Genomic DNA, 24997 nt, shown 5'->3' with positions numbered 1-24997 from the left:
CAGGAGATCTGCATTAAATTGTGACATTATTCAAGGAAAGCATAATTAAGTCTAATCTGACTGAAGAGATATTACTAATAAGAGATACCTAGTACTTACATGAAAAAAAAAAAAAAAAAAAAAGAATATAAACAGTAATAAGTTCTTTCCCTCTGGATTGAGAGTTCCTGACTATGGTGGTAGTTTCTCTATCCTAGAAATTATTTATACAAACAAAGTGTAGTTATGAATCTCAGTCTCAAACTTAAGATATCAGACAGGTAAGTTTTCTTTATTCTTCTGTAGTCCCATTTAACAATTTTTCTCTTTGCCCATTAAGTTCTAATTTCATACAATTCTGGTTTGCCCTCTCCCGTTTGTCTAGATTTAAATAAGTTTCAGGAGTCATATTAGTCCAATGGCAGGTGATAAATAGGGATGCCCCTTTGATGCCCTGGCATGTTTCTGTATATGCCCACCAAGTCCTACACTGTCAGCTCTAGCTTTGGTGAGTCCTGGGCAGTCTCTGCTTCTATTCCTGCATAAGGGCTGGGAAACTCCCCTAACCAGGGAAAAGGAGGGAGGGGCTTATCCCCAAGGTACCTCCTATACTCCAGGCCGCAGTTGTCCTGCCCCCTAGGGTGCACTGTTCTTTGTTCCTGGACCCTCTCAAAGCCCTCTATCTCTCTTCTCTCCCACCCACTTGCTTTGTTTGAGAGTTAAGTTAGGAGTGAAGAGAACAAGCAGGCAGATTGAGGAGTGGGTCAGACTTGAGAAAGCCTTAGTTTCCCTTTGCCTAGATGGTGGTCACATGCACGCCTTCCTCTGATGACAGCAATATCCTCAGCGGTTCATAAGTGTCACACTGAACCCAGAGGTGCGTGAGTGCATGCGTGTGTGTGTGTGTGTGTGTGTGTGTGTGTGAAAGAGAGAGAGAGAGAGACCAGAGGCGTGTGTGTGTGTGTGTGTGTGTGTGTGTGTGAGAGAGAGAGAGAGAGAGAGAGAGAGAGACCAGAGGGGTGTGTGCGTGCTTGTGTGTGTGTGTGTGTGTGAGAGAGAGAGAGACAGACAGACAGACAGACCAGAGGTGTGTGCGTGTGTGCGTGTGTGTGTGTGTGTGTGTGTGAAAGAGAGAGAGACCAGAGGTGTGTGTGCGTGCATACGTGTGTGTGTGTGTGTGAGAGAGAGAGAGAGAGAGAGAGAGAGAGAGAGAGAGAGAGAGAGAGAGAGAGAACACTAGCTAGCTCTAGGAGCAGAGCCCATTAATGAATGCCCCTGACAGTTTCCCATCAGCACAGGTTCAGGACAGCTGTGTGGCCAGTGATAGCAGGATCCATGATGCCTTCACCATGCAGAAACAATCCTCCAAACCCTGCCCCCACAAAAGGGTGGAAATTTCCTACAACTAAATTTAAACTTAAAGAAAGATTGGAAACAGCAAGTCTGAAGGGCTGTAGACTAGCTCGGAGGTAAAGCATTTATTTAGCGTGCACATGGCTTTACATTTGAATCTCTGTAACTCCAGATACCACAAGTACTTCACATTGATACTTGTGAAGTTCTTTTGAAACAAACCAATGTGACATCATTGTTATGAAGTAATAGATGTGCATATTTGTTAAAATAGAGCTCTGTGCATTTCAGTTGTATAAATATATCCCAGTTTGAAAAATCCTAAAGGGTTGGCAGGACAGCTAGGCGGGTAACACTGACTGTCACACCACCCTGGTGACCTGCACTTTATTCCTGGAACCCATGGTAGAAGAAGAGGTAACTGTACAAACTTGACTTCTGACCCCCATACGTGCACTGTGGCATGCACACCTATACACAATGATCATGAATAAAACAATAGAAGAAGGCAAAAAGAAAAGTAATATATAAAGTATATTTCTAGTTTACAGTGAAAGAGAAAGAGGGAGGGAGAAAGGGAGAAACAAAAATAAATGAATTCTTAAAAATGATTAAGTTGCTTTAGAAGTGCCTTTTTCCCCCAGGCAGTTGTCAAAACGAGGAGGAATCTTTGTTTTGCTGACATTGGCCCTGTGAAACTTGTTTTCTGAGGATTGCATCGGGGTTATAATATCCTGGATGGTCTTGTGGGAAGTGCAGGGCTGCTACAGAGCACAATGATAGATGGCAAGGAGGGACTGGACTGCAGATGTTTCCCCTCCAGCATAGTGTATCCTGCAACCCAGGCGGGACCAGGAGCCGCTCCTCGGAAGATGCCTCTCCACTGAGCTTGTTGTGACGCCCCCAGGGATGTCTCGGACCCTGTCTTGTTGAAGCAATTAATATCAGAAAGAACAAAAATGGTGATTTGCTATTTTACAGTACTTTTCCTCTGAGAAAATCATTGTCTGAATATAGAATATACAACCACCAAGGTGTTGGGATGAGGTGAGTCACCACAGCGGAAGCTACATCACTGGGCCTTAGCCAACACAGGGCAAGGACAAGCACGTGGTCTCACCATGCTGCGGTTCACCAATGTGTAGTAGGCCCTATCACTCCATAGAGGCAGAACAAGAGGTCTCTGCCGTTCCATGACCAGGTGTGAGCAGTACAATACAGTGGAGTTTCAAGATAATCAGAAAAGACAAGGAGAGAAACCAGACCAAATGATCTTTCTCAGGTTTGCCTGACAGAATTTGCTCTGTGTCCGGCAATCCCAGGGGCAGTGAGGTCAGAGGACAGTGGTGATGGCAGGAGAGAATAAACACCGCACAGCTTTTACAGACGAGGTGACTCAAAGGCATTGCGTATCCGATGTTGGCATGCCCTTGGCAGAGCCTCTGCTGTATTTTATCTTTGGACTCCATAGAACAGTCCCCTGATCTGATGGGAGTCTTCTGCATGCTTCCCTGTTATTTCCTTCCTCCTATTTCTTCCTATCGTCATTTCATCCCCAATTTCTTTCATTGATAACCTTTTCCTTTGTGGCTCTTCTTCTGCGTTTAATCCCTTCCTCTAATTATTATTACTTTTTTTTTTTTTTTTTTTTTTTTTACAATGATGTGATTGCTCTGGGGACAGTCTTTCTCTACAATAGAAAGGTTAACCAGGAGGTGCCCCACTAATACAATAAGGTATAAATCTGGAGACTTATTACTTCCTTTTCTAATCTGTGTTTGAGATGACAGAAACAAGGGCTCACTCGGTGGAATTAAATGTCAAGTGCATCTGAAGCAAGTGAGAAAATATTTCTTCAAGTAGTGCATCGTAGACTTTGCCATAGTAGGAGATGAGAATACAGCTGCAGTAGTAGGATTTTTAGAGGGGTTATTTTTAACCTTCTTGTCACTGTACCTGTTAATGAAGAAGAGATTGGGTTTTTCAGCTCCCTAGTGAAATCAGAAGACTTCTCTTGCCTTCCATGGTGAGAAGTAATGAGAAAGAATGAGCTATAAATGGAGTTTGTCATTTTCACCTGTAAGGCTTGTTACCTCCTTAGAAAAGAAGGCATGCGATAATTGAAGGTGAGATTATTCTTAAGAGTAACTATTCCTCCTCACTGTTTTTCCAGCCATCCTGCATTTTACAAAGAGAACCGAACGCTCTTTGAAATTTACTTTCAAAAGCTTGATTTTTTTAATTTCTTCAAAATACTTACATAAATAACTCCCAAATAATTGGTCATGTTCTCTTTATTTACAAAACAGTTGTTAGAAAATAAAGTTGTGTGTGGTACACATGAATTCCTGTAATTCCAGCATTAGGAGGCTGAGGCCAGAGGATTGCCATGAGTTCAAGGCCAAGCCCCCATGAGCCACACAGTGAGTACTAGGTCCATTCGAGATATAGATAGATAGATAGATAGATAGATAGATAGATAGATAGATAGATAGATAGACAGATAGATAGCACAAGACCTTATATCAAAACAATGATGAAATAAAATAAGGCCAATGGTTGCAGTAGCTTGATGGGAAGACCCAGGTAGCATTGGGATCTCTTACTAGCTCAGGGATTGATCAGCAACAGATGGCCTGTGGACTCTGATTTCATCTGCAAAATCACAGCCAGCTTCTGTCAGCACACAGTGTGGACTATACTGAGGCAGAGACACATTATCTTTGCCCCAAACGATTATAATAATTCCCTTTTCTTTTGCCAGTTTTAAAGAACTTTATATGAATAAAGCAAATATTAAGATTATTTTAATATCTCTGTTTAAAATTGCTGGTGAATAGACAATTCTGGTTCACCAAATGGCAGACTGCTTCTATGTGGGGCTGAGTGTAAGATTGACCTTTTCAGAAGTAATAAATTATGAATAGATAATGTCCTGTCCTTGGGGACAAAGGCCATGTATCTCAAATGACAATCTAATGATAGGTGATTGTCAGTGAATTTCCAGGTGACCAGCTCATTCCAGTGGAGTGCCTGACCAAAGACTGGGCGGTTTCACTCTGACCTGATAGAGGAATGAGTCACGTCATTTGGTGGCCTGAGGAAATGATACTCCAGTTATTTATTTGTTGCTGTCGGGGTGATGTCAGCACCATCCATTCATAATTCTGCAATTGTGCAAAAGAGCTCAGTTCTCTCATTAGTACCCCCCTCTTTCCTGTTCCCAAAGGTCTCTCAGTCACTACAGTGCATGGGTCTCTGTCTCCTGATGTACATGGCAGTCCTGACTCTCCTGCGTGCCTAAAAATGTTCAAATCAGAATAAATGACATAATTATACCTTTAGAAGTTTGCTGTATACCCAAATGTACATTAGATAAAATTTTTTGTTTCAAGATGAAAACATAAACAGCTAAATGTTACTGTTGTTTTTGGTTTATTTGAAAGGGAGGGAGGGAGGGAGGGAGGGAGGGAGGGAGGGAGGGAGGGAGGGAGGAAGGAAGGAAGGAAGGAAGGAAGGAAGGAAGGAAGGAAGTCTCCAGTTTAGAAGGTGCCTCGGAGTTGATTACAGTGAAAGCAAAACCCAGTCAAAGAGTCTTCATCTCTCCTAATCACAGCTCAAGCCTGCGTGGGTGTGTTGGATAGCCTTCATATTTACCGATTGTTTTTATTTTTGATAGCAAAAGATAGAAGGGGGAGGGAGAGGAGGGAGTGAAAGTGTAAACATAAAGCAGGTTTTGATTAGTTATCCAAGGCTATCTAGCAGCCAAAGGCGCCACATAGAACTTCATTCTTACACCCACCAGTCCCTGTAATTAACTCAGTGTTTTTCCATGAAATCCATTTCATCGCCTTATTTTTATAGGATTTTATTAGTGAAACCAAATCTCTTTATCTTATAAATGAAAAGGTAACTTTAAGAACAATCACTACAGAATTTCAAAATAAATCCTGCCATTAAAAATGGCAAGCATTCCTTTTACAGAACTGAAGGTCTTGTTTCTTGCTAACTGGGTTCAGGGTCCACTGTGGCAACCCAAATTCTAGTCCTGTTTTATTGTTTGTCAAGTGCAGGGTGATGAGAGTCAGTGACGATGCATATCATCTGTGCACTCCAGTAATAGAAGAGGCTCCTGTGGAACCTAAGCATGCAATAAATAGTCTGAGAAAAGGTTTAATGAATTCCAGGCTCACAATATCTTTGAAAATTATATGCATTTCCATTAAAATGTGTTTCAATCATGTTGTTCATGGTGGAATATATTTTGATGTGAACAGTTCATGTAATGCATCATGGTATTCTGTTAAATTCTTATGTTCAACTTTTCCAAGCTGGGGAAATAGGAGAAAGGAGAAAGGGTTTCTTAGACTAGAGAAACATTCCATAGTTTTGCCATTAGGTAGAGAGAAAATTCATTTCTAATCCTTAGCCTGGGAGGTCACATTCCTTTGTAAATTGAGAAACAAAAGGCTGTTTAACTGGGATTATGTAAAACTTCCTCCTTCCCACACATCTGGAACACTACTCTGCCTAACTCTACAAAGCCCATCCTTTTCCTCCGAGGGAGATCAGAGGAAGAGACCCAGCTATGAGGCCATGATTCAAATGTCACAGCAGACAGCACCTTTTATTTTCCCTCTCTGAGCCTCCAATATCACCAAAGTTAACCCCTTCTTGAGAACTTGAACAGAAGAATTAAAATTTCAGACATCCAGGGGTTCCTTTCTTGAGAAAGGAGGGTAGGAGGAAAGAACACATAGGAGCTGTTTTGAAAGCCTTTGTTAGCCAGGAATGACGACTATTTGCATCCATAGCATTTTAAAATCCACCTTGTCCTTCAGACATGGATCACGGTTCTCTTCTGAGAAACTCCAAGCTTCCACAATTATTCTGGTTTCCTTCAGCGTGAGCTGATGAAACTTGTCTTGCCTTTGTGGTACCGGACTTCACATGTGTAGTTGTACAACCTTGAACAATAATACCTCTAAATTTCAATTTTAGCATCTCCAAATAAGAGTTAAAATATTAGAGGACAATAGTTTTATTTGATTGAGGGTTTGTTTATAGATTTCCCTAGCACAGTCCCTGTTAGTCACCCAGCAATGGTATATGCAACCTTCTACTCTCTAAGGCTGCAATTTGCTATACTTCTCTATATGGACCTGTATGAGTCTAGCCATACTGACCTGCTGAACTAAAAATTCAACTTATGGGACATAATTTCCGTGTATTTTATTCCCTACACATTGACCTCATCTTCTTGCTTACTTAATTTCTTGTTCTCATTTAGAGCCAGGTCAGCAGCTCCCTTCCTTAGAAACTTTCTCTTCCTTCCCTCCTTTGGAGTGGTCTCACCAGTCAGTGTATCTAGCTATTTTAAGAACATAGTAACTGTGGAATACATTCCAATACTTTGGTTCAGACTGTAACACTTCAACTTAATAGCTGCATAACTTTGAATGTCCTTTCTTCTTTGAAGGTCATGATTCTTATTAGTAAAAATGAAGGCAATAACCTCTATCCCCTGTGAGAGAGCTGGAAATCTTTAAATGCACTTTAGGGAACTCTACATAAAACACTGCAGTTAACTACCATTGCACACACCCATCTTATATTGAATCTGTTTACTCTTCTGCTTTTCCATATGGAATTTAAACTGCCGAAAGAAAAAGCATTGTGTCAGTTAGCCGTTGCACTGCTTGCATTTGCAAGCAAGGTGCCTGCAAAGCCTTATTGTGGCGGTAACAGAAGAATGCATTAATAAATGATGAGAAAGTAAACCACACCACTCAGGGCAGCTGAGAGAAGGGCTAGACCTGACCACCCTGAGGGATAGTCACGCAGGGTAAATTAAAATAAATTATGTTGACAAACACAGTCAGATTGTGAGAAAAATCAAGCAAAGGACATTTAAAAGCATTGGCAGGGAGCCCACTGATTTATCCCATCAATCCTTGGGGAAGCCTTTGTTCCTCCAGGCAGCAACCCTGTGAGTGATAGCTGGCACATGGAAGTATCTAAACAGAGTAGGATGCTTTTTATTTAATTCTGAATACATGAACAGGAAGGTCTAGAAGAACTGTTGAGCTGCTTAGGAAAGGAACTATGCTCTTGGTGCATCCTCTTCCCCTATGCTTATTTTATTATCACCCATTATTCTACAAAGTGGAAGGGAGCCTCCAAACAGACTTCATGCCTCTTGTCCAGTCACTGATTCTCTAACTCCAGGCTGTTAGGCTCTCTATGTCGACATTGCCTTTAAACAATATACTGATATTCAGCTTCTGCCCCATACCTACTCAACTAGAATCATAAAGGAGGAGGCCTGAAATGGATGCTTTATTCAAATACTGTTTTCCTTATATATGATTGAGTGAGAACTCCTGCTGAACATATAGAGCTGAAATGGTTACTATAGAAATTCAAATAGCCAATCTCGGATTCATATGAATAGTGATATTTTTAGTGAAGTGTTTCTAGAGCAGTGGTTCTCAACCTGTGGGTTCTAATCCCCTTTGAGGATTAAATAACCCTTTCACAGTGGTTGCCTAAGACCATTGGAAATATAAGATATTTGTAATTCATAACAGCAAAATAATGATATGAAGTAGCAATAAAAATAATTTTATGGTTGGGGTAACTACAACATGAAGAACTGTATTAAAGGGTCACAGAATTAGGAAGGTTGAAAACCACTGTCCTAGAGGCTGGTAGCAGATGCCTCAGAGTCCTGCATGGTTGTGTGGAAAGGAGAGTTGTGACATGGTTTCTTAACCCTGGAACATGGTCAGCAGAGCATGGGCCTCTACAAGTATTAGCAGTTGCTAGGCTTAAGGCTTGTTTGTATATTTTACTTCATGTTCCTCCTTTGGGGGGAGTGTCTTCACTACCAAGGTTGACTCCATGATAATCAGAGACAGCTCAAGTCTGGGAGGCATGGGTGTGTGTCTAATGTCCTTAGAAAAATTGTAGACACTATGACCTCCAGGATATAAGGCTTATGACCTCGTTAAGGCTGTGGGAAAGAACCCTGAAAGCATGAGTTCAAGAATGTATAATTTCTCAACTATACAAAAATATAAGGATGCAATATTAACTATATGAGAGGCTTCACAGATCTATGAGCCAGCTTGTCAGAAACATATTAAGGAAGGAAATAAAGAGATTTGGGGAGTAGTGATCACAGGGCAAGTTCCCACCTAGTCAAGTTTATTGTTAGTGCTTACAAAGGCAAGCAGATTCCTGACTTCAAGGTCAGCCTGGGACAGAGTGAATTTAGGTCCAGGCATGGTGAAAATGATAATCTCAGGACATGATCCCACCTAGCTAAGCTTATTGTTTGTGCTTACAAAGGCAGGCAGATCTCTTAATTCATTTGCCATGTCTTTAAAAAAGTGTACTTGCTGTCTTTTTCTAAGAATCAAGGGACTACGGTCATAAAATGCTAATTCATGGGATAATCAGAAGAGAACCTGGATAAACGATTGAATTGATATGTGAATAAAAGACTGGGCTTTTGGTTGCGTGAGATGGCTAACAGAGAGCAATAACAATTCTTTTCTAGAATTTTTTCTACTAAGAGTTCAGCTGTCTGGAGAAATTTGGAGAGTGAACACAGCTCTTTTAGAATTCTAGCAGTTTTTCTGACTATGAAAACTTTTAGAATTTTTTTCCTAGCATGAGAGAATTCAGTCTCTAGCTGTCTTGAGCAGGAACTGTCTCAAGCAGAGAGCTGTCTCAAGCAACCTACAAAGCCAAGAGCTATTTACAGATAGCTATCTACAGATAGTCTAGGGAGCCATCTCAAGCAGACTATAAAGCTATAAACTTGTATTCCATCATTTGTGTTTTATTCTTCTTTTTGCTACTTCCAAGTACACCTTCCTCAGAAACCCTATCCAAGCTAACGCTGGTCCTTGGCAGATAGCTATTATGAATTTTGAATTGGATTTTTTTATTATATATTTTAAATTTTACATTTCAAACATCATCCCCTTTCCTGGTTTCCCCTCCGAAAACCGCCCTACCCCATCCCCCATTCCCCTGCTCACCAACCCACCCACTCCTGCTTCCATGTCCTAACATTCCTCTACATTGGGACATCAAGCCTTCTCAGGACCAAGGGCCTCTCTTCCCATTGATGTCCAACAAGGCCTTCCTCTGCTACATATGCAGTTGGAACCATGGGTCCCTCCATGTGTACCCTTTGGTTGGTGGATTTAGTCCCTGGGAGCTCCTCTGTCAAGTTTGATGTTTGATGTTTCTCTCAAGCTATTTCATAATGATAATTTTTAAATAATCTTTACCTATCACAAATATAAAAGGCCTATTAATTCCTTAGCAATGAAAAAAATCCCAAGATAGTTTTTTAAAAATTATATATATATGAATGTTTTCTCTGGATGTATGTCTGTACACCATGTGTGTTCCAGAAGAGAGCATCAGATCCCCTGGAACTGGAGTTACAGATGATTGTGAGATACTGTGTGGGTGTTCTTAACTGCTGAGTCATCTCTTCAGCCCTCCCCCAATAAAATTTTTATGTTACTTTTTTATGCTTCTTTTATACTCAGTTTTTAAAATTAAAAAACAATAGGGGTTAATTCATATTGCATACTCTATATCATGAAGCAGGCAATCAGATGTACCCTGTTTTGTAGCAGCCAAAAAAGGTAGAAATTCATGAGAAATTAATAGATATAATAATGTTAGTAATAATAATAATAATAATAATAATAATAATAATAATAATAATAAGGTAATAACTCATGTATAGTATATGCCAGACAGTATTGTGAGAGGTTTTCTTAGGACTTCAGACCTTGAGAATAATTCTGCTTATAAATTTGAAGTATGTTTAATTATTTATTCAACCACTATTTATGAATGCTACACATAGTAAATAAAAATGCAAAAATGAATACAAATTTGGTTCTTTGTACTTCCAAAGCTACTGTGTTTCTTCTAACGTCAAGGACATTTTATTACACTCTTGGATCATTGTAATCAAGAAATGATTCCGTCTTCCTGGTAAGATTTATGACACAGTGAACGACACCATAAATCCATATTGGAAGTCCTTATTCTTTTCTGCGGCATCTCTGATCTTGCAGTGTGGGCACGGCTGAGGAGGCTAGGATAGCTGACACTTGCCCTTATGGTAAAGCGAGGAAGAGGGTCCTTAATCGGCTACCAAGTTTATATTCACCGTGCACTGCCTCTGGCCCTCAGGGGCGGTGGGAGCTCTCTCCACACTCTGTCTTCCTGTCTGGAAGGGAGTCACTGCCCCTCCCTGAAAGCATACACAATAGAGAGGGATAACCCGGCGGGTCTGCCATGCAAAGGGCACAGCGCCCTTTCCACAGAGCTTGGCACCTGGATTGTGAAGGTCTTTGAAAATACTCTTTCTGCATCAAATAAAGCTCTCATGTGGTTTGAGGACTAGACAGGGAAAATATAGATCTTTCTTCCCACACGTTAGATGTGTTATGATTGTAGGAGGAAATGTTACAGTGAAGAGCATTATAAATGTTACCGAACATGCTCAAAGTCAAGTCCAGAGTAGGTATACCTCCAGTTTGTACTCGACAGGCATGAAAAAGTAACCTTTGATCCTGTCTTATGTTCGGATTAACCACCTCAGTTTACAGTAATAAACAGAGGATTCAATTCTGTTCATGGTTAACATGGGTCAGTATCCAAAATTGGCTAGTATTAGAATCTATGCTTATTCCTTAGTTATATATCGACTGCATCTGGCTTCATTATTTTAACATAGTAGAATGTAAACATGTAAGTTTGCTTGAGAATAGTTACTTAAAATTTTTACACTGACTATAACGCGAACTATTTGTGAGATTATAGAGATGTAGAATTTTAGTTCATTATGTAAGAGAGTATTACTTTATTTTTAACCCTTTAAACTGTCCTTGTCCATTGGGCTTTCGTTTCTTCTATATAACTATGGGTAATACCATATTTTATTAAGGCCTGTTTAGGGACTGGTTCTGTACTGTCAGTTTCTAGTGTCTCATCTGATTGTCACTATGGCTGTTCGAGACTTGGGGCGGTGTGCTACCCTCATTTTATTCATGAGGAAATTGAAACCTTGGGAGATTTAAGGAATTTCCCACCACTGCACATGACTGAAAGAACTAAAGTTTACGCTGAAGCCTTTCTGGTTTTGTGCTTTCTAAGTCTTGTCAGAATCCAGTGTACCACCATGACCGTCCTGTGCGATTAGTGACCATTAGTAGAATGACTGACTGTGGGGGCAAGAAGCTACCATGTACTGCTTAGTCCAAGACTGAGTGCACTCTGTGTTCCTGCAGGATTGAATGCAGCAACTGTGAGATGGGAGAGCAGTGTGGCACCATCATGCATGGCAATGCTGTCACCTTCTGTGAGCCGTACGGCCCTCGAGAGCTGGTAAGTGTGTGCTGCTGCGCTGTGTCGTTTGGCTATGGCCCTTACCGCCCTTTTTGTCAACAAGCGTTTCTTTTATTCTCTAGCATTCAGATGAAAGTTTGAAATACCATCTGCACTATTTTCATTTGTTTCAAACTTGGAAGAGCTCATAAGCTCAGTGATAAAGCTGGCAGCATTGGAGAATCTGAGAAAACGAAATTCATCCCTGTGATTAGATGGATTAAAGTGCACATATGACTGTGTCTATCATATATGTACATAATGCATGTCACATTTGAACAAATTGTGACCTTCTGTGTTCTTATATAAAGCCTTGATCTCATCATCATTTTCTCTCCAACTCAAGAGTTTCTTACGACATTACTTTAAAACTTTATTTCCTAACAATAGATGAACCTTGATGGATTTTTTTTTTCTATAGAATGTACTTATAACTGAGCTTGTTTTAAATGTAATTTATGCCAAATGACTCCAGAGTAGTTGCTCCCATTTAGTTTAGGACATTAGCCGTTGCTTGAGAAGGTAAGATCTGGACTTAATACAGACAGTGAGCATTCTTTAAAGCCGTCAGCCGCCAGTGTATGCTGATGGCTTTTGCTGCTTTGACTTGAGCCTCCCCCCCCCCTTTTTTTTAAAAAAAAAATTGGATATTTTATTTATTTACATTTCAGATTCCCCTTTCCAGGTTTCCCCTCTGCAAACCCCCTATGCCACCACCACCCCCGCCTGCTTCTGTGAGGGTGCTCCCCCACTCAACTACCCATTCCCACCTCACTGCCCTGGCAGCCCCTACACTGGGGCATCAAGCCTTCACAGGACCAAGGGCCTCTCCTCCCATCGATGTCCCACAAGGCCATCCTCCTCTGCATATGCTGCTGGAGTCCTGGGTCCCTGTACTCTTTGGTTGGTGGTCTAGTCCCTTGGGCCTGGTTGAGGACTGCATTCTTTAGTCCCTGGGGTCTGGTTGAGGATGGCATTCATTTCAAGCCCTGAAAAGGATAAGAACTGTTACTCTGTGAGGTCCTGACTCAGTTGCTCTGCCTCTCGCATCTCCGCACTCCCTGGTGCCAGGTCCTTTGCTGCCCAAGCCTCTGTGGGGCTTGTGTTTTTACCTCTGTGTCACACACTGTCTTTCAAAGTCACTAACTTTAAAAGATGTCAAAAGATTAGCTTCCATCATGAAGAGGCGACCCCTCTATGAGCAATTCGAAGAAGATTTAATAATCAAAATGTGGAAACCAATTAACTTTGCAACATGTTCTTACTTTATTATGCTTGAATACCCCTTTTGTGGCAATAAGTATATTTAGCCTATTAGGGATATGCAGTTCAGAACATTGATGAATTAAGTTTTCAATGGAAACTAGATCACAAGCAGGATTAATTAGATGTAAATTAAAATAATAGGTGCTTATAATTCAAGTCTCACAAGGTGTTATAATACCTGCAGACAAATACGACTCTGGTAGTGAAGTTCGTTCTGAAAAAAGTTAATTTGCTAGTATGCTTTAAATAATATACCTTGATTGAATTAATTATCTGTAATCCTTAAAATAAAATTAATTTTACCATAGTTAATTGAGCTGAGAATTACTGCCTATTTTGGGAGGTGTTCCATTCAGTAATATTTCTGAAAATATTGGCAATGGGAAATAAAAGTATCTCATGATATAATGCCAGAATTTGTATTTCTATAAATTCTTATGTTAAGTAAAAACTGAAATATCTAATTTTTTATCAACATGAATTATTTCTGTATCCCAGTGTGTTTCTTCTTAGATTTGATATCCCAGTTGGTTGGTTTTGAGTTGTTATGTGAGATTAATCTTTACTCGCATAGTAGGCTATAATCTCAGTATGAGGCAGAGCGGGCAGAGGGCTGGTGAGTTTGATGACAGCCTGGGATACATGCATAGCAAGTTCCTGTCTCAAAATGTCTAAATAATCTTCTACAATATAAGAATGGTATGGAGTTGTATATTCCCATCATAAGTATTTTCTGAAAATGAATGTGTTTTATAGAGCCAAAGAGATAGGGGTTTATTGTTCGTTTATTTGTTTGCTTGTTTTGAATTTTCAAGACAAAGTTTTTCTGTGTATCCCTGGCTGTCCTGGACTCATTTTGTAAACTAGGCTGGCCTCAAACTCAGAACACCGCCTGTCTCTGCCTCCTGAGTGCTGGGATGAAAAGCATGAGCCACCACGACTGGCTATGACAGATTTTAGCAATAACAACTATTTAATTTTTTGTCAATTTTATATTTTATACTCTCCTAGAGGCCAACGTATATATAATATCCAAGTTGTGTTCATAGGTAACAGTCCAGTCCAATGAAAAGTGAGGGATTCAGTTGTCAGTTAATATATTTACTAAAATCCAAACATAGAATTTCAAAACTGAATCCAGGCTGTGCTATTGTATACAAGGACTGCTTAAAGATGCCAGCCCCGAATCATTGCTTGTTAAGCAACAGACCACTTGTTTTCCATGATCCAGTTTCTATGGATTACTGAAAGGAAGAACCACAAGCGAAGATGTTTAGGGCTTTCTCTTTCCATCTGTAAGTCCGAGTCTGCAGGTCTGGATCTGAGACTTTCCAGGCCTGGGTCATACTTCTCTCCCCAAGGACCACTCCCAACAATAAAAACACACATGATGGGGAATCAGGGAAAGCATTTGATCCAATGCCAAGGACGCAGGCAAGATGTCTAGTGCTCTGAGGACTGCTGGCAATGGCTCCAGGACCCTGCAGGAGAAGATTATAGCAGGGAGTGGAGCTCATAGTCTTAGTTAGGGTGTCCTCTGGTCACCATGAGCTCAAGTCTGGTGGTGTGGGTCCCACTGGCACCGAGGGAGCTATAATGTCTTCCTGGAGCCATCTTGATCCTGTGATAAGATGTTTGCCTACAAAACTCCTTGCTCCTGATATGGAGAAAAGAAATTTTAAAATAAACAAAAAACAAGCCATAGGAGTAAAATTGAGACTGAAAATTGGGGCTGAAAGGAGAGAGCAAATGACATCATAAAGGACCTGCTGTTAAGCCTGCATTCTTCAGACTTAGGCTCATGTATCCTGCCATTACACAAATGCATTATGGGAGCATCTGTCTCCACCCATCACAAAGTTCTGTGGGGTCCTTGGACATTTTGTTAGTCACGTCTGCAGACTTTAAGTCATGACACCCAGCTTCATTTATTTTGCTAATGTAAAATGAAAATAAAGAGAAATATCTTCTTAAAATTTGGAGTGAGTTGTGCTCCTGTCTTTGAAAAGTCCTTTTTTGCAGTGCTGTAGAATCAGACACAGGGTCTCACATGCTTGGCAAGCACTTGAACATCAAGCTGTGTCCCTTTCCTGCTGTTTCTTTGCAAAAAGAATTTTTTCTCATAGAGTTGAAGATATGTTTTAGTTATAGCGGTAAGCTGGACCAAAAGTCTGTTGAATTCAGTGACAATTGGCAAGGATGGGGACATAGTAAAGGGTCTCAGTCTATGGTGAGCTCTCCAGATTTACATAAACTGTCATTGTGTTTGCTACAGTTTGAAACTTGATTGGTTGTTAAAGAGCGCTGAGATACGGTGAGAAAAATGGCTTCATAATTACTATACTATCTATCAAAAACCGACTTGAACTCAGGAGTAATAATTTATAAAACCCAATTCCACCCACACGAGTTGATTTTATATCTTCTTTTTGTGTGTTCATCTTTCCTATTCTTTTTTTGTGTACTCTAGTGCTTGTATATGCACACATACATGTGAGTGCATATCCACATGTGTATGTGGAGGCCAGAGGTCAATTCTGGCTATCTTCCTCCATTGTTCTCCATGCTCTGCTTTGAATGATGGCTTCTCACTGATCTGGAGTTCACCAGTTCCGCTTAATGAGCTGGCTGGTAAGCTCTAGAGATCTACTTGTCTCTGCCTGACCCTGTCCTGCTTCAGATTGCAGATTAGCCCCTTCATGCCCACACTTTTAGATGGGTCTGAACTTGGGTCCTCATGTTTGTATAGCAAACACTTCATTACCCTCGCTCATCTCCAAGGCCCTGATGGTTTTACGAACATGAGTAGGCATAGTAATGAGATGAGCATCAGATGCCACAGGAGTCCTCAGTGTCCCATCGGAAGGAACAAATGGAGAATCAATGACTAACCAGAAGCTACGGTCTGGTCACCTTGATTACCCTTGAAACTTAGCAGTGTTTTGTGCAGTAATTTGCTACTTGGTAGCAGAGGTCACAGCTGTGTGACTTGTTTAGACAGGTGACACAGCATCAGTTATTGCATTAGCAGGGGACAACGTGTAGGACTCTCTAGGATGCTCTGTATACTAGCAGTAGCAATAACCATAGTGCTTTTAATTTATATAATATCACTATTTCAAAGAATGCACTTTCAGAACTGTTTCATGATTCATCTGGGAATCTACTCAGTTACATAAAATCATTCAACTTATGTGGATTTAAAAGAAAATTTCTCTGTTGGTTGTGCGCACCTTTGGATTTTAATATGAAATTATCCAATGGGAAATCCATGAGGGCAGAGAGTTAAACTTACTTTAAAAGCTATGGGGGAAAGCAGATTTCTTTTTAAAGTATTTTATTGTTCATTTTTCTCTGATGTCTCCGGGGGAAGGAAGAACACAGGAAGCAGAGGGCATGATGGGTAGGTTCAGACTAAAGACAGCTAGAATTCCCTTTGTCAGTCTACTCCAGTGATTTTTATCTGGCATAAAGTAGGAGCTCGTACTGACTCTGTGGCTGAAGGGCTTACGAAATGTCTCAGGCCATCCCCACTTATCCTGGCTGCCTCTCCACTGGATTTTACACTCACATGTTTAAAGGTGTCGGATCTGACAGAGAGAGATGTACGACAGCATGCTTTGCTGCTAGGCTGAGCAAACACTCACTGAGAGCCTGTTTCTAAGAGTGGGATCTTGTGAGACTTCCAGACCCCAGTAACAGAGCTCAGGAGCCCAGCTAAGTGAAAACTTAACTTTCGTCTCATTAGGGAGGTGTGCCTACTCCAAAGCATAAATAACTTTACACACAATTTATCCATGTCATTTCTCCTTCCAAAGTGAAGAATTTATTAACAACACTTCATGACATGGAGATTTAACAGAAGTGTGGGGGAGGCTCTTTCCAGACCCTTATTCATAATGTCTCTCCCTCGCCCTCCTCATTCCCCATCCCATCTTTCTTCATGCGCTTCCTCCCCCTTCTTCCTCTTCACCTTTCCCACTCCCATTTTAAGAAATGGCCATAGGTTCTATATTCAGTTATGAAATTATATGGTCATTATCATGATTGGTTTTAGAATATTTTTATTACTCTCCAAAGATTATGGCATTTAAATTAGCTGTTTTGGTTCTACATACTAAAAAAAAAAAAAAATTCTTGTTACATGCATTTGTTTTGTGCATATGGGGTAGGATATAGAGATTCCACAGCGCAGATATAAAGGACAACTTGTTAGAGTAAATTCTCTCCTTGCCTCGACTGAGGCCTGAGCTTGGACTCAGGGTCAGGTTGCCAAGTGTCCTTAACCTGTGTCTTATCAGATCAGTGCCTCTCTATTTGCTTTTACAAATAATCTTTTTCTAGTCATTTACTCTTATCTCGCAATTTTTGTTTGGTTGCCTTTTTAGGAGATTTTCTTTGGCTTAGACTGGTAAAAAGGCAGAGGGAGGAGATGGCTGTGTAGTTCTGTTAAAAGCCGGCAAGATGACCTGGAGAATTATCTCCGTGGCACTCTGTGAAGTTCACTGTATAAGCTGGTCGGGGTCTCATGGTTTGCTTCCCACAGGGGAGCCAGTCTATGCTCTGGCTGAGGGCGGGGATGGGTGACCGGCTGAGAGAGCCTCTGAGCACTCTGCCTCTAAGCTTTCCTTCTCTTGCCTTCCTGGTCTGACTGTGGCATGTTTTCTCTCTAGACCACCACATGTCTGAACACAACAACAGCATCTGTCCTCCAGTTCTCCATCGGTAAGTGTCTGGAGCAACTGCAGCAGGTTAACTTAAAAGTGTCGCTTTAATCGGAGTGTACAACTGTGCCGGGTGCTTTAGAAGTGGGAAAGGTTAATTAAGTCTTTGTACCAAATAATCTAAAAAGTGAAATTAAACATTTTAAAACACTCTTCTCTGTTCCCACTCCTTACCAGTAGTGATTGGTATGAAAAGTGCTGCGGGTAATCTGTAACATTTTAAAGACATTTAATTATATCCCATTTATTCATGGTGGGTATGTATGTGCATAAACAGACACGCATGTGGAGGCCAGAGAGCAGCTGATGGACTTGACTTTCTTTTTACCATGTGGATTTTAGGGATAAAACTTCCCTTTCAGGACTGGCAGTGTCACCTTTACCCCTGAGCCAACTTACCAGTCCTGATTTTTTTTAAATGATTTACATATGGATTTTGAGTACATTGAGTTACTCTGTTGTAGCAGAAATGCCCTATAGTTATATTTGTTCAGTTTAAGATAGAAATGTGTTCAATTTCCTAAGCTCTTCCAAGGCTTTGGATTGAAAAGCAAAAGTTCTTATCCAAAATATCCAGTAACTATGCCTTTTAATAAAATATTCAATAATAATATGCCTTTTAATAAAATGGTAGCAGTTTTGCTATCTATTCTATTCTTTTACAAAATTTACACACACACACACACACACACACACACACACGAATCAATAAGCAACTTGTATACATTTCCAAAGATAATATTCTACAGAAAGAAAGAGCCTGTCCTCTAAATGGGACCTAGGTTTGTCTAAGTCCTGAGGTTGCTGGCATATGGTAGTCACACCCTGGCCCTCCACCATCTGCTCTCCCCATCTTTGGAGGTCAGCCACTGGTAGAAAGAAGGTCATCTTCTTCAGCAGCTCCTGTTATACAGCGCATGTCAGTGTCTACATCAGAGCCCACTGCAGTTGACTACATCAGCACATGTCAGTGTCTACATCAGAGCCCACTGCCATTGACTACATCACAGAGGGTTTTCTGATCATGTGCTTGTTAATCTTGTATCAGCAAGCTTCATTAAAGCTTATGTAGGTGTGTGACCTTGTGTAGGTGTGTGACCTTGTGTAGGTGTGTAACCTTGTGTAGATGTGTGACCTTGTGTAGAGATGGAAGACTGCCCAATTATAGTTTAGATTGCTTCTCCTATTAACAGTATATGACCCGCAGAATTTTATGCACAAACAAAAAGTACATATTTACTGAAAGAACTTGCTAGTGAAAATGAGAAAAGAGATTTAAATGGCTTTCTCAGTCTGTCAGCATGGCCTTACTAATCATGTTTTATAATCAGGATGAAACAGAGTTCTTTTTATAATTTTAATTTGACAAGAACAAATTTTTTTAAACTATAGCTTAACAGGAACCTTCATGAATCTTAACCAGAATTAATGTGTTCTATTTATTAAACCACTTAAAAGTCAAAATAAAGAGGAATAATGGTTTCTAGTTTATCTATATTAGGAGTATCCTTTTTGTTAGAAATAAATATTAATTTAAAATATAATATTTAGGCAATGAAGGACCACAGAAGAATCCATAATTTCAGCAGGTTTTCACTCTGTTCAAGGGAGAAGTGATCTGGCATCAATGAAATTATTTTTTTTATTATAGCAAAGAAAAAGGTATTTTTGTGAATAACAAATCTGCTGTGAAGTCTCTTTTCCTTACCTTTTCAGTCAGATCAACTGCAGTATCAGTTCAGTAGAACTGCTAGAAAGGGACCAAGCAGGGGGCATTAGGTGGTGGCTAGAGAGTGCAGGGACCAAGCAGGGGGCATTGGGTGGTGGCGAGAGAGTGCAAGGCTTAGTATATAGCACTTAGAACACAGAGTAGCTCAGGCTGAACTCCCTGGGTTAGACCCAGATTCTGACGTAGGACAAACTTTGATTTTCCTACATGTTTACAGACCAGCTTGTACAACTTAGAGCATGGGTTTGAATCCCGGATTTTACCTTAAATAATGGTAAGCATAAGAGAATCGAGGAGAAATGGGTCAGGGGAGAAAGAGAGATGAAGACCTGAGTTTATAACCTACAAAGTTCCTCTTTAAAATCTTTCTGGGTGATGGTTTTAACATAAAACATGTAATGTAGCACTGACAATGAATCAGTATAGTTAGAGAAATTATAGTTTATTGCTTAGAAACTTAATTGGGAAATTCGTTTACTACATTTTGAGGCTAGAAGCTTTCTGGTGTGGAAAGGGTTAAACAACATAGGAACCAACCCTTACCTACCTGCGTACAATGTGTGGGCAACTATAAAGTCAGAGTTGAATGAATTTCCAGAAATGGATTTATGTATCTCATGATTATTCATTTATGTGAATGTTTGTAAAGGGCACTGGTATCCCTCTATTAACAGGGATGGGATGAGGGGCTCGTCTAAGCATGCACAAAAATCCTATGTGTGGACTCTTTTCAGACTTTACATGCCTGTAGTAATGAAATATCAAAATAGTAACTTCTGTGTAATAAGCATCTCTTCTATACTCAGCAGTTATGGGATGTCAGCCTAACATTTATATTTCTTTATATTTCTTGAAATTCTCCAAATCTATACGATTAATGTGCTGATAGTCAATTTCAGTGCCATGTTTGGGAAGCACATTCAATGCCCATTTTATATAATCATTCAGATGATATGTAGGTAATTTCTAAGGAAATTCATCATTATTTATGAGCTCAATGATGAAATATATTCCTAATTAGGAATTTTCATTTTGCCCTTATAAGCATTTCCAGGTATGTTAAAATGTAATTGAAAGGAGTCCCAAGCACCTAAAAGATCTGTGTACAGAAATTACTTACATTACTGAGGTGTGTTTTAAAGTTCCTTCAAATATGTGTAATGTGGATAAATATTACATGCATGCTTTAAATGGTATATGTATATTATTCCCATGTCTACATGTATATAAATATACTCAAACATTCTTAAATAGAAGGTTTTTAACATCAACAGCATTCTGAAAGCTCAGTTTTACAGGCTGAAATTTTATTATTTTATCCAGAGCTAGGCCATCTTAAAAAGTGTCCTGAGATATTCTAAGAGTTTCTCATTTTTCTGCTCCTATGAAAAAGGAGTTTCCGTTTCGATGCTGAGGCATGCGTGTGCTACAGTTCTCACTTGAGTCCTCAGATTCAGCTTGTGGAATTGGAGGTTACAGCCTTCGGGCCTTATGCATTCCCTGTAGATTCCATAGGGGCTTTTCCCATTCCCTGTAGATTNCATTCCCTGTAGATTCCATAGGGGCTTTTCCCATTCCCTGTAGATTTCCTCTGGGGTGGAAGAGACATTTGAGCTGATGCCCCAGGTAACGCATTATCTTACAGATTTCTCCAAGCTGTTTTCCTAAACAGAATTTTCCTTCCAAGAGAAATACTGGTGGGTCTCTGTATCTGTCATTCATTTGACAGACTGACTGGACACTTGCTCTTCATTGTCTTGAGCTAACTTTAGTTATCATACAAGAAAAAGTCAGGTGTTTTTGTAGCAGTCAACTGGGGCAGTAGGAGGCAGTTGATACATTTGCAATAAGGACTCTCCAATGTGAGGTTGTTACAATAGTGGGTGGCATTCTACATCATTATGGTAGTGGGCGTGTGCAGGTCTCAGGGTGCCTGGGTCCAGTGGGTCTTGACAGTGGTGTAATTCAAAGGCAGGGTTGTGGGAGCTTCTTACTAGAAGCATCCTGATCTGGAACTGAGGACTGAACACAGGGCCTTGGGTTTGCTGGACAAGTGCTCTACCACTGAGCTAAATCCCCAACCCCCAACCAGTCTCTTAACAGGTCAGGAGTAGGCTTTCAGAACAGGACCTGGATTGAATACAAGCAAGGAGAGACATGGCAATGCCTCCTAAGCCAGGACCAGCCTGGGCAGATGGGAGCAATGTCAGATAAAAGATTAGATGTCTCTAAAGAGCTAGTTCAAATAGGCTGAATATTTTAATGTTTAATAGAAACCTAAGTGAGAATTGTTAGTCAATTAGTCAAACTTATTTCAAATGTCATAAACCCCGCACTAGAGATTTCAAGGTCTGAGAGTTTAGGGCAGTCTGGCACTCATAGTGAGTTCAAAGCTAGCCTATGCTACATAGTTAGATCCTGCGTATAATAATAATAACAATAACAATAATAATAATTACTATTAATAATAATTTGTTTAATGGCATGGTTTTAACAGAGGGCTACAAGGGGGTTTCTTAAACAATAAGAAAATATAATTGTCCTGGTTAGCTTCAACTGTCAACTTGCATAGCCCAGAGATGTCTGAAGGAGTCTCAATTTAGGGACTGCTCAAATAAGATTCTCCTGTGGCATGTCTGTGGGGCATTGTTGATTCATGTGGGAAAGCTCATAGTACTGCAAGCAGTACCATCCATGATGGAAGAACCTGTGCTATGTAAGAAAGTGAGCTGAGCAGAAACCAGGGAACAAGTGACTCACTGGGCAGCTTCCTCGTCAGTGATGGACTCTGACTCAGAAATGGAAGCCGTATATATGGACCCTTTCCTTCTTCCCACATTACTTCTGGCCATGGTGTTGATCATAACAGAAGTCAAACTAAGACAGTCTTGAGCTCTTCAAACACTTTGTTTTTATAGTTGGGTTAAGACTGGACTTACAGTCTTCTTGAAATACACCTTGCATTGAGCTACTCTATAAGAATATACTGTTCACTTTTACCCAGCTCTTTCTTGAGATGAATGGAAACCACTCACCAAATGAGGATCGAAGGTAAACAGACACCATAAAGAACAAATAGTGTGGGCTGCGGAGATGGCAGCTCAGTGAGTAAGCCCTTTGTGATCTGGTCCTTACACCAGACTCTCATTTAAAAAGCAGAACAGGCACCACTTACGATCCCAGCACTCAGAGGCAGAGATAGGAGGTCCCCGTGGCTAGCTGGCTAGGCCACCTAGACCAGCAGGAGCTGGCATACCCTGCATTCGGGAAGAGATTGTGCCTCCGTAAATACAGTGGAAAGCAAGCATGAACTTCAGTCCTCCGTGTGTACATTCACCTACATATGCATAAACACACACACACACACACACACAAGCAGACAAACAGAAACAGATGGTGTAACTTGAGTAGATCTGACTTAGCATTGGGTTGGTCTTAGCACCAAAGCCAGCGACACACAAATAGAGATTTCCTACCAGAGTAACAGGTAATGATTCCAGTGGCATCAAGATATATGTTGAGCTGGTGTGATGCAGACTTTCATGACAAAAGTGGTTTTCAGAGAGACGATCTGAGGATGTCAATGAATGGAGATGATCCAGAAGAAAACTAGGAATCACCAATAAACATTGCTTCTACTGACAGGAGTAGGCAGAAATATACATGTGCTCAACAGGATGGAGTTATTGAACTCATTTAGAATCTATGGTTTGTTGGAAATCCATTAATTACCTTTTTAAATTTGGCTTTATTGATGATAAATGTCTGGGGCTTTTGTTTTTTGTACTGGATGGTTGTGTGTCTGGAGGCTATTGTGTTTTATATTGGGGAGTTGTGTATATGTGCTGTTATATTGGGAGGTTGTGAGTGTGTGAGAGTGTTTATGTTAGAGGGATGTCAGTCTGTGTTTGTATTGCTTTTGGTTTGCTTTAATAATCTCAAGACATGGGGAACATCAGATCATAAATGCTTTGTATTTAGATATTAGTATGTGAAAGGACTCGGGCCTGAGTTGCTTTCTGTACAACACATGCTAAGGTATCTTTGATATAAGTCAGAGCTGCCTACTCTCTGTGGCCATACTTTGTAGACTAGCCAGTAGAACAGTCCAGCGTTTGAGGTGCTCCCAGCTGAACAGAAACTTATGAAAAAAGAAGAGAAATGTGGCTTCGTATTTTTATTAAATAAAGAAATAAAATGCCACGTGTGTGAGAGATTACAGTTTGTATGGCACAGAGAAGCTGTTCATTTCCCCCCTGAGCCCAATTCATAAACATCTTAATTACACAGAACCTGATTCAGTAGATAAATTTCCTCAGTTCTTTTAGAGCAGGTAATTGAGAGGGAGGAGGAATTGAGTCTTGGGTACCTCTGTATGAATTACTGCTCCTTTCCTGCACGAACTTACTGAAATTATGTACTGTATTTAAATTAGAGTCTGTGCTTTGCCAGCTCTGCTATCCTTGCGAAGTAAGGCCTTGGAGAGTTGATTACCAAATAGGAAAACCTTGTCTGGAACATGGCGATCTGTGTCCCACCAATAAAATGTCTGGGAAGCTGAGCTCAAAACAAATGTAAATAAAACTTGGAATTTTGGGAATGTTTAATAGCAGAATTAATTTAATGCTTATGCTTTCTGAAGTTGAAGTTCAATACATGTTTTTATTATAAAGTTCTCAGGTGCAATATACATTAAAATAATTTTATGACTTGATTTTCATACCTCTAGGATATATGTTAAAACATATAAATCTAAATATGTACATATAGAATACTTCTGTAGTACCTTAATTTAATAAATAACTGTGTGGAGCTGATTTTGGCCCTGGAAAGTCTGCTCTTTTATCACAGGAGTGGCCTGTGCTTCTGTATGGCAGATATAGCTTAAAAGATGAGTTTAACTTAAATATATATAGTTCATTTTAAAATATATTTATATATTTTGAATCCTTTTCACACCAAAGAATTAAGTGCTATTTTAAAGAGAATGTTTTTCTCAGTTTAAATACTACAGTAAAATTACACTAAGCATAAGTTTCTAGGAAATTTTTTAGATTAAATTTTAATTACTAGAACCAGTAACTAAATAAAAGATGAACGTCATCTAAACTCAAGTAAAGATTATGTCTTTTCTCTTGAAGCGTTCACATTGTCATTCGTCTGATGGTCCTTAAATAATAAACATCAGCAGTTCATTCCTAACCACACTCTGCTAGCGTTTATCAGGGGGGTTCCTCATAGCGTGGGAGGCTGGTCATCAGTATTGACAATGTCTCTCGAGCACCCTTTGTTGCTGAGATGATCACCAGGGACTGGCAGTGTCCGTCTCTCTTTATAAATGGGAACTAGATGCACGGGAACTAAAATGAGCTTAATTCATAGCTGAGGAATGTGACTGAGTGGTGCGTCCCATCATACTCAGGGTCATACCCATTCTGATGGCTGTGGCAGAGGAATAGGCTGAGGGAAATCCATGGACAGTTCAGATCTTAATGGGAACCAGTGATCTCCGGTCCCC

The 24997-nt window shown here is 40.1% G+C and overlaps 1 protein-coding gene across 2 annotated transcripts in view; it reads left to right on the top strand.

The window, feature by feature from the left end:
• Positions 1–24997, top strand: part of Reln (reelin) — a 447612-nt gene that overhangs the window by 194406 nt on the left and 228209 nt on the right. For both annotated transcript variants that reach the window (XM_021190313.1, XM_021190312.1), the window contains exons 7-8: positions 11664–11760; positions 17700–17751. In XM_021190313.1, the coding sequence (XP_021045972.1) occupies positions 11664–11760; positions 17700–17751 (149 nt within the window). The remainder of the gene's footprint in view (positions 1–11663; positions 11761–17699; positions 17752–24997) is intronic.

Source organism: Mus pahari, chromosome 2 (genome assembly GCF_900095145.1).
Source record: "Mus pahari chromosome 2, PAHARI_EIJ_v1.1, whole genome shotgun sequence".
Lineage (NCBI taxonomy): Eukaryota > Metazoa > Chordata > Mammalia > Rodentia > Muridae > Mus > Mus pahari.
The sequence above is the reverse complement of the archived record's forward strand: the minus strand, read 5'-3'. Positions and strand labels throughout refer to the sequence as shown.